We start from the raw sequence: 14,822 nt of genomic DNA on the forward strand, positions 1-14,822 counted from the left end.
CCCCGCAGTTTGGGCACACAAGCTCAAAAAGGTTCGCCACCACTGTCCTAGGAGATCCACATTTAGGTGTTTGAAAACTCTCTGTCAGGTAGAACTCCCAGAATCGTGAATTTGGGGATTTGTATTTCTTTATTATTTCAACGTATATACCACCTCACAGTGCTTGAAGCAGTATGTGGGTGGTTTATAACATAATTATGCAAAGGATACTTTGTCCCACAGCAAGCTGGGCAGTCATTTCCCCAGGGTTGGAAGGATGGAAGGCTGAGTTAATCTTGAGCTGGCTTCCTGAAACCATTAGGACTGAACTCAGATTGTCAGCAGAGCCTTGACTGCTGTATTGCAATTTAACCACTATGCCATGGGAGGTTGTAATCCAAACCTCTTTTTAAAAAAAAAAAAAAAATCCCATCCCTAGCTGTATTTGCAGGAGGAGACCAGTCTAGTATTAAATGAAAGCATTTTTTTTTTCTGTTTTGCAAACTGGTTTGTGTTCTTCAGATTTATACAAGGATTTTTTTTACCTTGGTGAGCTCCTTTCCCCTACATCCTGTTGCTTAGTATAAGAAATCACAGTTTGAGGAGTCCCATTGAATCATTCGGGATTTTTTGAGTTAACTGTTCTGTATGCTCCATTTATTCAGTGGGCCTACTCTAGTTGCAACTAACTGTGTTTGGCAACTGGATTACAGTCACTCCTTCCTTCTTTACCTGCTCCATTTCCACCACTCTTATTGTCACCATCCCCTCAAAGCTGGCATCTCTTAAGGACCATTTCTGAGCATGAGAGTTGCTGGCAGCCTTTACTGGAACTTCCCTATGCTTTCTTGCCAGAGACAGTGACATTTCCAGTTGATGTACTCTAGCCAATTTGGGGGGGGGGGGGGATAGTATCAAGAGTTATCAGTGCCTATGTATATTATGGATAAAAGAGAAACAAACTAGCAGATTTTCTAAATGGCTTTCTGATAAATTACTTAAAGTGAGAATCTTTTTTTTCTCTTCCACAGAAACAGGTTTCTGAAGTTATGTCAATTAATTGTGTATAACGACACTTTTGAACATACAAGTTCCCTGATAACATATTTGAACTTCATTCCTATTCTTCTTCGCTTGATACCAACTGTGAATATGGAATTTCTTCCACAACTTAAGATATGCAACTATTATTTTCTGAGTTTATATATAATGGAAGCCATGTTGAAGGTACTGACTATATAAACTGTTTAAATGTGTATATATTAATATAATGTTGTTTACTGACTACTATATTTTTATAAATATATGGAATTTTGTTTTACAAATTGAGTGTGAAACACTCTGGAAATGAGAAACAGTAATATGCTCTACTTACATTGGTGACTTTTGGTGCTAGTCATCTTTTATAATTGATTATTCTGACACTTAAAATGATGTATGAAGCAACTACAGACACTTAATTCTTGGGGATAATCCAAGCCGTCTCTGGATCACACCTTGCCAGGTCACAGAGATGTTCATAATGCAGCAGGTTCATTATACTGTAGGACCTCCTTATCCACAGGATTACAATCCACTGGTTCACTATCCATCATCAGAAAATATTACAAATATTAAAAGAAAAAACTCCTGGGAAAAAAACACGTTTCCACATGTATTACCAGAATTGGTCACTAGAATAAGTCAGAGAGCATGCCATGAATACTTGCTAGTGAAAAATACATGCCACATTTTTTCTGTGTATAAGATGCCCCCATGTTTAAAATTTTCTAACCACACATTAAGAAATCAATATTTAAAACATAAAACAGAATACATTTTTACTTAGTAATTAGGTAACATTTACATACTAGTACTGTCATATTATACATCACACTTTGATTTGAGCATATCACTTTATTCAGCCTCTGGTTTAGAACGCTTGGACATTACCAGTCCCTGTTGCATCTGAGCACTGCCTATGTGCTCCATCTCCAACAAGGTGTTTTCCAATTGGTTTGTTCAGCATCAGCTGACGTCGGTTACATAAGGCTCGTGATTGGAGGAAGTTAAGCCTCCTGATTGGAGGCAGCTAAGACTCATGATTGAGAGAAACCTGTTTGCAGAGTCAAGCTATGGACAGTTTTGCAATTGCGTGGTTCTCTCCTCGACTTACTTCCGTGTATAAGATGACCCTCAATTTTTAGTCTAAAGATTTTAGACAAAAGTCTAATAGCAGGACATGGTGGCACTGTGGATTAAACCGCAGAAGCCTCTGTGCTGCAGAGTCAGAAGACCAGCAGTCGTAAGATCAAATCCACGTGACGGAGTGAGCTCCTATCACTTGTCCCAGCTCCTACCAACTTAGCAGTTTGAAAGCATGTAAATGCTAGTAGATAATTAGGTACCACCTCAGTGGGAAGGTAAAGGCGTTCCGTGCCTAGTCGTGCTGGTCACGTGATTACGGAAACTTATCTTCGGACAAAAACACTCGCTCTATGGCTTGGAAACGGAGATGAGCACCATGCCCTAGAGTTGGACATGACTGGACTAAATGTCAAGGGCAACCTTTACCTTTACCTATTGTCTTATACATGGAAAAATACAGTACCATAGCCTCTGCCATCCTCTAGTGGACAGTTCTGTTAATGTATTAGGATACAGTGTTGCCTCACTTAACGATTACATCATTAAACAACGAAACCACTTTACAATGAAGTTTTTGCAATCGCTATTACAATCGCAAAATGATGTTCCTATGGGGGAAAATTGCTTAACTATGATTGGTTCCCTGCTTCAGGAACCGATTTTTCACTAGACAGCGATTTAAAAACAGCTGATCGGCGGCTCTAAAATGGCCGCCCGCTGTGCAAAATGGCTCCCCGCTGTGCTTTAGGATGGATTCTTCGCTTTACAGGCACCAGAAAATGGCCGCCCTATGGAGGATCTTCGCTGGATGATGCGGCATTTAGCCCATTGGAATGCATTGAACTGGTTTTCAATGCATTTCAATGGGTTTTTTAATTTCACTTGACGAGGATTTCGCTTAACAGCGATTTCAACGGAACGGATTATCCTCATCAAGCGAGGCACCACTGTATAATTTTTTCCTGTTTTTTTTTCTTTTTACCATACAATATACATAGTATTTGCTATTATCCATGGTTTTCAGTATCTGTGGGGGCTTGGAAGTAATCCCCAATGTATATGGGGGATCTTATTGTATCAGCTACCATATATGTAGATTATCTGTGCATTGTTACACAGTTGGGGACAGCCTGGATTATCCCTCTACTAGTTATCTGTAATTGGCTAGCTTTATGTAATTATTTTGCTATTTGATGGAAAATTGATCAATAGTTATTCTGTAGTATTGTTTCCACAGTGATTTAAAGTATACACACCATCATGACGTAACAGCATTTCATAGACCAATTCTTTTTGTGTTTGATTAATTATCTTTTAAACCCATTTAAGTGAGTAGCTATTAACATCTTGTACAAATGTTTCCAACAACTAAATATTGTGTATCAGGCCAAATCCAAAGAAACCAAAAAAGGCAAAAACCTGTGGCACCTTAAAGACTAACTATTATATTTTAATGTGTGCTTTCGTGGACACATCCACTCTGTCAGAGATATGGAAACAGATTGGCTCTTGGATGTACAGTTACAGTGGTGCCTCGCTTGACGACAATAATGCGTTCCATTAAAATCGCTGTTAAGCGAAATCCTTGTCAAGCGAAATTTAAAAAAACATTTGAAATGCATTGAAAACAGTTCATTGCGTTCCAATGGGCGAAATACCTCAGCGTCCAGCGAAGATCCTCCATAGGGTGGCCATTTTCCGGTGCCTGTAATGCGAGGAATCCGTCCTAAAGCACAGCGGGGAGCCATTTTGCACAGCGGGTGGCCATTTTGAAACCCGACAATCAGCTGTTTTTGATTGTCGTTAAGCAAAAAATCGGTTCCCGAAGCAGGGAACCGATCAATGTTAAGCAAATTTTCCCCATAGGAACATCATTATGCGATTGCTATAGCAATGGCAAAAAACCATCGTATAGCAGATTTGTCATTTAACGAGGTAATCATTAAGCGAGGCACCACTGTATAATCAAAATTACTCAATCTCCATTGCAAATCAGGCTTATTGTCAAAATTTACAGACTTTCAGCTGTTTGCAATAAACAATTCAAAAAAAGCAATTGAAATAACTCAACACAACAAATGCCTCAAGTGATTTCCCCAAATTCAAATGAAAATGAAATTTTTCTGCAGTCTCAGAATTATTCAACTCCCTGAACAGAATCCCTCACAACAGTCCAAATATGCAAAACAGTTGTTGTCTCAAGCACACATGATGCAACGAATCAGGGACTCCCATTAGTTGTACCAGATGTGCTTGAGCTGAAACACACGAAATACCTGAACTGGCTAGGGCTTTGGTGAGTGTCACATTTGACTGCATGTTAGAAATATGTCTAAGTTAAAAAAAAAAAAGGCCCAAAACATTAAGAGAAGAGATCATCGGCCTTCACAAGCAAGGAACACAATACAAAAAGATAGTGAGGGCACTGGATATTCCTAGAGACATTGTTGGAAGCATAGTTTGCAAGTTCAAAGTTAAAGGAACAGTGGGTACATTACCCAGATGGGGCAGAAAAAAGAATCTAGTAATGGCTCCAGGCCAGTTTCTGAGAAGGCAGGTTGAGAAAAACTCTGGAGTGACTGCAAAAGCCGTGCAAGCAAGACTAGGTGGCAACAGACACTGAGGTTTCAGCTTGCACAGTAAGGAGCGTACTAAATGCACCGCTGCTGACATCCAAAAGCACAAGAAACGTCAGCTCCAGTATGTTCAAAATCATATAAATATGCCACAGAAGTATTGGGATTCTATTCTATGGAGTGGTGAAACAAAACTGGAACTTTTCGGCCCTACGGATCAGCAATGTGTCTGGAAGAAGAAGAACTGCCTACAGTTAAGCATGGTGGTGGTTCAGTAGTGCTCTAGGGCTGCTTTGCATCCTCTGGCACTGGAAACCTGCAGGGTGTGGAAGGCAAGATGGATTCATTGAAATATCAGGGAATCCTAAGAAAAAACTTCATGCCATCTGTGAGGAAGCTGAAGCTGACATCTTTGGACCTTCAACAAGACAATGATCCCAAGCATATCTCAAATTCCACCAAGGCTTGGTTGCAGAAGAAGTCCAGGAAGATTCTACATTGGCCATCACAGTCACCTGACTTGAAGCCCATAGAAAATCTCTGGTGGGATTTGAAGAAGATGGTTGCAGCATACAAACCCAAGAATATAATGGCTCCCCACGACCCAGCCATTTCCTTATCGAAGCTCGCGGACTTTGTCTCTGCAACACTGTTGGAATCCCCGAGGCTTCTGGTCTTGGGTGATTTCAACATCTATGCGGAGGCAGAGGTTTCCAGCCCGGCTCTTGAGTTCTTGGAAACCATGGTTTCCATGGACACGTCACAACATGTTAATGCCCCCCCCCACATGAGTGGTCACACACTAGACCTGGTGTTCTCCACTGGGCAGAGTGAGTGTGGTCTGATGGTAACTGACATTGTATTAGTTCCCTTATCATGGTCAGATCACCACCTAATAAAATGTAACCTCTCAGTAGCTCGCCCTCCCTGCAGAGGGCAAAGACTTATTTTAATGGTCCGCCCTCGAAGGCTACTGGATCCTATAGGATTCCAGGATTCCATGAGAGGGATTCCAGCTGATCTGACTGGCGCTGCTCTCGAGGCTCTGGTTGATGGCTCGCTTGCTGCACCACCAGGGCTCTTGACACGATCGTTCCTAAATGTCCTCCCCATTGCAGAGTTTGGCCAGTGCCCTGGTTTAACCAGGAGCTGCGAGCTATGAAGCAAAACAGGAGAAGGCTAGAGTGCAATTGGAGATGGAACCCAACGGATTATAATTGGATAACTGTCAGGATCGCAACTAACTACTACCTTACTAAGGTGTGGGCTGCCAGTCGAGCTCACTTCACTGTCTGGATAAGCGAAGCTTCAAATCAGCAGGCGGAACTTTTCCGTATAGTTCACAGTCTATCCAGAATTGATCTAAGTGATGGGCCTCCTACTAGTATTTCACCTGACCAGTTTGCAGCATTTTAAAAATCTAAAGTGGAGGTCATCCACCGGGAGCACTCTCCTTTTTTGAACACAGTAGATCGAGCAGAGATGTCCAGCGCTCCGCCTTGCCCGATGAGACTCTTTCCGCCTATGACACCAGATATGGTGGACAAAGTGCTTGATCGTTGTCATGCCACCACCTCCTCCATTGACCCTTGCCTGGCCTGGCTAATCAAAGCAGCCACGCCTACAACAAACAAATGGGCCACAGCAATAATTAATGGGTCTCTCCATCTGCAAAATCAGATGGAGTGTCAAGGAGACATTCATTAGGCCCATAAGGAAGAAGCGATGTTTGGCGGCGGACAACATTGGCAATTATAGGCCTGTCGCCAATGTTTCTTTCATCAGTAAAGTGGTCGAGAGGGTGGTGGCTGACCAGCTCCAGGGTCTTTTGGATGAAACCAGTGCCCTTGATCCATTGCATTTGGGCTTCAGGCCGCACCATGGTATGGAAACGGTGTTGGTCGCCCTGTTTGATGACCCGCAGAGGGAGGCTGACAGGTTCAAAATGTCTTTTTTGTTCCTCCTTGATATCTGAGCCACCTTCATTATCATCGACCACAGTATCCTCCTGGGGAGGCTTTCCGAGCTGGGAATCGGTGGTCTGGTGCTTGCTTGGCTCTGAATTTTCTTGGAGGACTGTCCTCTTTTTTTTTTTACTTCTTTCTAATTTTATCTCTAAAGAATGAAAAGACAATCGACCATATTACAAATAGTAAATACAAAGTTATTCCCCACTGTGATGATTTGTGTTTTTATGTGTTACGAGAATGGGATATGTAGTCCTAAGATTGTCCCAATAGCATCCATCTTGGTTTAATGTCTGTGTCTGTGGTAGGAAAATTTTACATGCTGTTTCAGAGAAGCTTCGTTCTCTGGTTATATACAGTAGTTGCTAAGGAGAGCCAGAGAGTTACATTCCTGGTAGTCATAATAGTTCTGCCACAAGACATGATAACAACTCAAACTCCCATGAGAAAGTTAGGCAGGACAACAAGACCCAGGAGGGGGTGTTCCTTATGAGGCATCCTGGGAAGAAGAAGGAAGTTGGGAGAAGTTGGAAAAAGAAAAAAAGATGGAGTTTGACTGAGAAAAGACAGACATGTGCTTTTTCCCAAAATGGATTATAACTTTTGAATGGAGCCTTTTTGCCAACATGGACTAATGGATTACAACTGGATTTTACCTTACCTGTTGGACTATGGACTGTGAAGTCTCAGGATACGTAAGAATGACTACGCTTATGCATATCCTAGTTTAGAATGCATTTCTTGTTTTATTTTTATAGCTGGAGTAGTGGGGGTGATTTGTCAGCCTTGATATGAAAATGTTTCTAACTGAAATGCTTTACTATAATCTGAATTATTTTCTGAACCATATGTCTTAATAAAGCAGTAATGTTTTGGAGTTGCATGCATTAGTTTCTTGAACAGACTAACTTATCTAATTGGCCATGTGTATTTGCTACCATATAGAGCCCAGATTTGCCTGAGTGTAAACTCATGGATTGTCTGTGTTTCCTGTTTTTACTTAACAAAGGGGATGGACTTGAGGAAGGAAAATTAGTGCAGGGCCTGGCTGAGATCTAGGGCTCGTCTTAGCTCATAAGGACTGACTAATTTTCTGGAATCTCTCCTTCTCCGGCTTCCCCTTAATCTCCTTGGAGATGGGGGATTGCTTACACCCACAATTCTCCAAATCACATATATACCATTCTTCGTCACCTTTTAAAGAAATATTGACAAACAATCTAAATTTCTTTTCAATCCACATGTCTCAAAGTCTATTTTGTCGTCGTATTTTAATAATGGCTTCCAATTTTTAGTGAATTTACTGTGGCTTATTTCTCCTCTATGTAATCTAACTTTATTAGTCATTTTTTCCATCAGTAATGTATGCCATATTTTACTTGTAAATGCTTGCAATGATAGATCTTGGGCTTTTTTCCAATTTTTAGCGATTTCAGATCTTGTGGTGCCTATAAGATTTGCAATTAATTCTTTATATTCTAGTTTCTCATTTCCCCCTGTGAATAATGAAAATAACAATAATGTTTCATTAATATCTATTTTTTGATTAGTCAGTGTCTCTATCCATCTAATTACCTCCTGCCAAAAAGCTTCTATTTTGGGGCAACTGATCCACATATGTTGCAGAGTTCCTTTTTGTCCACAGTTCCTCCAACATTTATCAGATATATCTTTATTTATTCTATGTAGCTTTGTAGGGTATAGATGCCACCGATGCACTACCTTTAGATCCATTTCTTTTGCACTTGCTGATATAGATTTATATGGGTATTTTTTCCAAATTCCTGTCCAAATTTCCTCAGGTATATTAATATTTAAATTTGTTTCCCACACTGTTTTAGATCCTCTTTTATATGCTTTTATATATTAGTGAGGTTAGTCCTATCTTTTTATTTTTATCTTTTTGAATACAATATTGTTCAAATTCACTTAATATTCTTAGAAAGCCAGTTTTTTGTTGTAAGTGAGTAACGAAACTTATTTGTTTTATTTGTAGCCAATTGCTTTTTATTTGCTTTCTTTTCTTTTCTATTTGCCTAATAGTAATTGGTTCCCCTGAATCGAATAAGTCATTAATTCTATATATTCCAATTTGCTTCCACTCCTTAAATTGTGCATATTTCTCTTTAGACTTAAAATCTGGGTGATCCATGAGGGGACATAAAGGGGATACGGGGGGGGGGCAATGTTTTACTATGTTTTCTCCATATCCTTAATGTTTCAGAAATGAATGGGTTCTGTATTTGTTCTCCTTTTCCAATTTTCTTGTAGTGTAAATATACTTATTTACTACGTCTGTTTTCATTTCACTTTCCATTTTGACCCAATCAGAATTTTTACAAGTCCTCAGAGAGTACAGCTTGGGGGAGTGTTTCGGCCCCGTGGAGCCTCAATTGTGGGGTTCCACAGAGCTCAATTATTTCCCCAATGCTGTTTAATATCTACATGAAGCCGCTGGGTAGGGTCATCAGGGGTGTGTGGGGCTTTGTGCCATCAGTACACTGATGACATCCAGCTCCACATCTTTTCTCCAACCACAGTGGATGCCGTTCCGTCCCTTCAGCATGGCCTGGAGGCTGTACTGCAATGGATGCAGGAAAATGGGCTGAGGCTGAACCCGGATAAGACGGAAGTCCTGAGGGTGGGTGCCCCCTCCATTGGTGGTTTGGGAAACTCCCTCTCTCTTGGGGGAATGACTCTCACCACAAAGAGTGAGGTTCGCAGCTTGGGACTCCATCTGGATCCAGCATTCACTATGGAAACCCAGGTGGCGTCAGTGGTCCGCTCTGCCTAATTCCATCTGTGGCGGATTGCCCGTCTTGATGTAGGGTCACTCACCAATTTGGTCCATGCACTTGTATTCTCGAGATTAGACTACTGTAATGTGCTCTACATGGGGCTACCTTTGAGATTGATGTGGAAGCTTCAAATGATGCAGAACGTGGCGGCCAGACTTCTCTCAGTGAGACGAGAAAATATCAACATATTTTCCCCACTCTGGCTGCCTTGCATTGGCTGCCCGTTCATTTCTGCATTGATTTCAAAGTGTTAATGATTATATATAAAGCCCTAAATGGTTTAAGACCTCAGTATGTAGCGGAATGCCTCCTCTCACCTAGATCTACCCTAACCACTCGTTCTAGCCAGGAAGGGCGGCTGAGGGGCCTATCACTGAGGGAGGCCCGGAGAGAAAGAACAAGAAACTGGGCTTTCTCAGCAGTGGCCCCTCGACTTTGGAACAGTCTGCCCCCAGAGATCTGTCTGGCTCTTTCATTGGGTGTTTTTAAGAGCAGACTTAGGACCTGGCTCTTTAGGCAGGCTTTCCCTCTTGTCGTCACTTGAATTTTTTTCCTTTTCCCCATCTTGTGCCAAATTACTACTATTGTTTTTTACTTTATTATATTGTTTTCATTCCATTTTGGATTGTTAGCCACCCAGAATTGACTTTGATCTAGATGGCCAAGGTATAAATCTAATAAACAAACAAACAAATATTATTGAATTGGAGGCCATTGGTCATGGAGGCACAGTGGGGAATCGAACTCCCAATTGATACCGGAGCAGAATCAAACTAGATTTTAGTATAACCCTTAGCAGAGAAAACACAGGCCTCAGAGCAACTAGGCCCAAGACATTCACACATAGCTCAGGCAAAAAAAGAAACATTCACAGATAGTATAGGATTTTCCTTTAGTTACTCTTCCCTGCACCCCTTCACCTTTGATCTAGCAGATGGCCAGCTAAGCAATGTGGCCATTGAGGAACTAGGCAATAATAGTCGGAACATCACCTGCAGGAGAGCTGGAGAGTGAAGGCCATATATCAGGGTCCAGGAAGCCTACACATAAACATACCAAAAGATAAGATTCTTTCCCCAGACATTTAGACGCTTCCAGAATATAAGCAAAGGACACATGAAGCACACAATCTGCATATCTATAAGTAGCCAATAGGTTAACTTAGTTGGCATCATCACCCAATGAGGGACTGGATCCAAACTTGGGGTACAAATGACCAATAGAATTGTAGTACTTTTATGCCAGAATCTGGTATCTGGTTATGTATCTTGTTAGCAGCAGGTTATAACAGCAAAAGGGTGCACTACTAAGATGTTTGCCATGAAGGGGTTGAATAATTTTGAGAATGGAGAACTCATTAAAAGTTGCATTTTCAGTTGAATTTGGGAAAACGACTTGAAGCATTTCTTGTGTAGAGCTATTTCAATTGCTTTTAATTTTTTCATTGAAAACAGCTGGAATTCAAACAGATTTTGACAAGAAAACTGATTTGCTATGGGGTTTGAATAATTTTGATTACAACTGTATGTTACATTTACATGCAGTAATTTATGGCTTTTGTTGATTTAGGACACTTGCAGCTTTCCCATGCTTTTCTTCCACTCTAAGCACACACAGTGTCTTGATGGCTGGTATACTAGCTATCGGATTGATAGCCCGTCTCTGTTATCCAGTGGAATTGTCGTATAGAATGAGATCATCTTCCTCTGGATGTTGTATTTTGTTTGACCACCTTGCTAAAGAAGCGAGGCGTAGAACTAGTATTACTAAACTGACACTACCATAACAACTTTGCTTTAGAGCAGTCTTGACTCCTGAAGAACTATTCAAACTTTTTCTAAGTTTTCATAATGTGCTTACACGACTATTTTATTTGGATTTTATGCTATATGCTGTTTCATTTTTTTGCACCACATGCTGTGGTATGGTTTTAATTCATTATTATACAGTATATTGTTGTATAGTTCTGATTTGTTCCAAGATTTATAGTTCTGCTCTAATATATCAGATAACCAGTTTGCATATTTATTGAATTTTGTTATATGAATCTATTATATGAAGTACAGAGTTGCAGTATGTGATGTTCAGTGTGTTCTGCCTAATATAGTAATATTTGTTTTTAACAGATTATTGCAATGGGAAGAAGCTACATCCGTTACCACTGGAATAAGTTTGATCTTTTAGTGATAATAGTGGGAATAGTAGATGTTATTGTTATTAATATCATTAGAGCAGATGATCGACCTTACGGTGTGGTCAGCACTGTTAGAGTATTCCGGTTTATTCGTGTTTTAAGATTGCTTCGACTTTTGAAGGTAAGCAAGTATTTGTCATCGTTCTGCAGTGTGGTTTTGTGCAGTTCAAATTTAATTGTTTTTCTTGTTTCAAATATGTAAAGAAAATGAATTAGTTTCCAATGATTTGGAAAGTTTTCTTTTCATTAATTATGGTTTGGCTTAAATCCATTCAGTTCCATATTAGTCTGGTTCTCTGGCTAAAGCAACATAATTTACAGTTTGATATTATTAATGCACTTCAGGTCTTCCTCTTCTTCCTCTCAAGAAACACCACTTCCCTGCCACCTTTTATACTCATTATTTTTAGCTTTAAATATTTTCTTTTAATCCACCTTGGGTCATTTTTAAGGAGAAAAGTGGGGTAAAACATTTTTAAACAAACAAATGCATAATCATCTTAGAAATGATTTGTTCAAGGATGGTACAAAATCTTCTAAATGAATACCTCACAGTAAATTTACCCAGATTGTGAACTGCCGCAAACAGCTGTTGTACTTCATTCTAAAGATACATGTCTAGGTGCAGAATTCCATTGCTTCAATCTCTTTTTTCTCAGTCCATTCAATTCATAATGTCCTATCCATCCTTTTCAGTTTCCATATCCGAAATGACTTTGTAAGGGCTTCCAGGTTTTAGATAATTTTCATCCTTAGTATTTAGCAACAAAGCTTGCTATGTCTCTGCTTATGAGGTACTGTTGTCCTTGTATTGAAACCATTGGATTGTATGGACTTAAGTAGTCTTTCAGGAGCGAAACAATTGGATGATCAAGGTTGATTAGTCTTGTTGAATACTTTGCGTTGGGCTACTATGGTCACTGACTGACATATACTGCAGAAACATCTATTTTTGTATAAATTATTTTGCAGACATATTCTAGATTTATAGATTTTATAGGTTTATAACTTCTGAATATGTTTAATATGTTCTGTGTTTTAGCATGTAGTACCCAAAATTATTGCAATACTGGAGAGGCAAATAAATAAACAGCGCTCTTTCTGTTATGATATTGCCAAAGGATATATACAAGCTGAAGAAGATATTAAATGTTTAATTGAACAGATTGCTGGTCATGAGAAGGTTTGCATAGTAAGTAAACTAACTACATGTATATTTTTAAAAGAAACATAAATTATACTTCATCTATATTCTTTACTAAGTTAAAAATGTATTTTGAGGAAGACTCTGTACAAGGGTATTACAGAAATTCCGTAGTATATGCATAAATAACCACTCGAGAAGAGGAAAATGCTTGAGGCTGTACGTTTTTCAAAAGAGCAGGTAACAACAGAAGCCACTAAAAAGACATTCAGTTGCAACCATGTCAGTGGTCCATTAATATCTTTCTCCTCTGTAGCCTTTATACTGACAAATTGGAGGGAGGGAGGTAGCTGCTTTCTACCTAGAATCTATCTACAGTTCTCTTACCCAATTTGGAAGGAGATTGAGATAAAAATACATAGCCCTTGCCTAGGAAGCAGACCGTTGCTCATGTCTGAAGTTCTGACAGTCCATCCTATCTTTATTTACAGTTGAAAGGCAGTACCTCTTTTCTTCAATGTTTAGTTCCTTCCTTCCTTTCTCTCTCCTCAGTTTCTCCCCAACAAGGTGACTTTCTATAGACCTGTCTCTTCCAGTCTTTTTCTGTGTACTCTGTGGGGACCTTAAACTCAGTCTGCTCCCCCGTCCAGGGTCCTCCTGTATTATTTACACCCAGTCTTTTTCTCCACCTCCTGCACCCAGCAAGCTTTTTCCTCTTCTATTCCCAACTGCCCCCTTTTTCCTTTTCCCTCTTCTTTTACAGTGGTGCCTCACATAGCGATTGCTCCGTTTTACGACAAAATCGCTTTGCGATGGACTTTTTGCCATCGCAAGAGCGATCGCTTTGCGATGGCTCCTATGGGGAAATTCGCTTTGCGATAATCGCAGGGAAGCGATCATCGCAAAGCCCCCATTTTCGCACAGCTGATCAGCGGGGTGGCCATTTTGGAACCACCGATCAGCTGTGTGTCATGTTCCCGGGGGTTACAACAGCCAAAGTCTGATAAACCAGTCCAAGGTCAGGAATACCAAGAATGCAAAGTCGATAACTATTTACCAAACCAACTCACAGAATATAGTCTAAGGTCAGAGTCCAGAGCCAAACACCCAACATAGTCCAAGGTCAGAGTCCAGAGTCAAATACACAACATAATCCAGGGTCAGAGTCCAGAGTCAGGAACACGGTTCAAGGTTGTAGGAGCGTGGATGCTAGCCAGAGGTTTTGACTTGTTGCTTCCACAGAAATTCTAGCTGACTAGGAGCTGTTTTTATAGCAAAACAGCCCCTTGAGTTGCTGGAAACCTTTCCATCCTGTCAATACTCAAGCCTAGTTGAACAAATGTTTCTGTGGACAGCCTTCTGACCTTTTTGCCATAAGTCTTCCCCAAAGCCTGGCCCGAAGCTTGTCTGCTGAGGAAGGAGAATCTGGAGGCAATTCGGGTGTTTCTGATTGCTCAGCATTCTCCTCAGCCTGAGTTAACCCTTCTGGTTCCAGGTCTTCAGCTGCAATCATGACACTGTGCGAAAATGGGGGCTTTGCAATGATCACTTCCCCGCGATCATTGCAAAGCCCCCGCCTATCAAGCCCCCATTTTCGCACAGCTGATTGTCGGGGGCTTTGTGATGATCGCGCGGATGTGATCATCGCAAAGCCCCCGTTTTCGCACAGCTGATCGGTGGTTCCAAAATGGCCGCCGGGTAAACCAAATGGCTGCCCACTGTTTTGCCTCGCTTTAGAAGCACCCAAAACGGCCACCACAATGGAGGATCTTCGCATAAGGTCAGTTTTTAAGCCCATAGGAACGCATTAAACACGTTTTAATGCGTTTCTATGGGCTTTTTTATTTCTCTTAGCGACGAAATCCCTTAGCGACGTTTTTCCTGGAATGGATTAACATCGCTAAGCGAGGCACCACTGTATATCTTCTTTTTTTCCTGCTGAAACAGCACCCTCTAGTGACTCCTCCTCCAACACAGTCCCTGTAAATCTTCTACCAGGGTAGACAGGTATCCCTCGGTGTCTTTGATGGAGGAAAC

At 40.7% G+C, this 14,822-nt stretch overlaps 1 protein-coding gene across 2 annotated transcripts in view; it reads left to right on the forward strand.

The window, feature by feature from the left end:
• Nucleotides 1–14,822, forward strand: part of LOC110074209 (sodium/hydrogen exchanger 11) — a 117,271-nt gene that overhangs the window by 52,981 nt on the left and 49,468 nt on the right. For both annotated transcript variants that reach the window (XM_078383601.1, XM_020784199.3), the window contains exons 15-17: nucleotides 1,011–1,206; nucleotides 11,574–11,762; nucleotides 12,684–12,833. In XM_078383601.1, coding sequence (XP_078239727.1) covers nucleotides 1,011–1,206; nucleotides 11,574–11,762; nucleotides 12,684–12,833 — 535 coding nt within the window. The remainder of the gene's footprint in view (nucleotides 1–1,010; nucleotides 1,207–11,573; nucleotides 11,763–12,683; nucleotides 12,834–14,822) is intronic.

The sequence above is a fragment of the Pogona vitticeps genome, chromosome 1, assembly GCF_051106095.1.
Source record: "Pogona vitticeps strain Pit_001003342236 chromosome 1, PviZW2.1, whole genome shotgun sequence".
Classification (NCBI taxonomy): domain Eukaryota; kingdom Metazoa; phylum Chordata; class Lepidosauria; order Squamata; family Agamidae; genus Pogona; species Pogona vitticeps.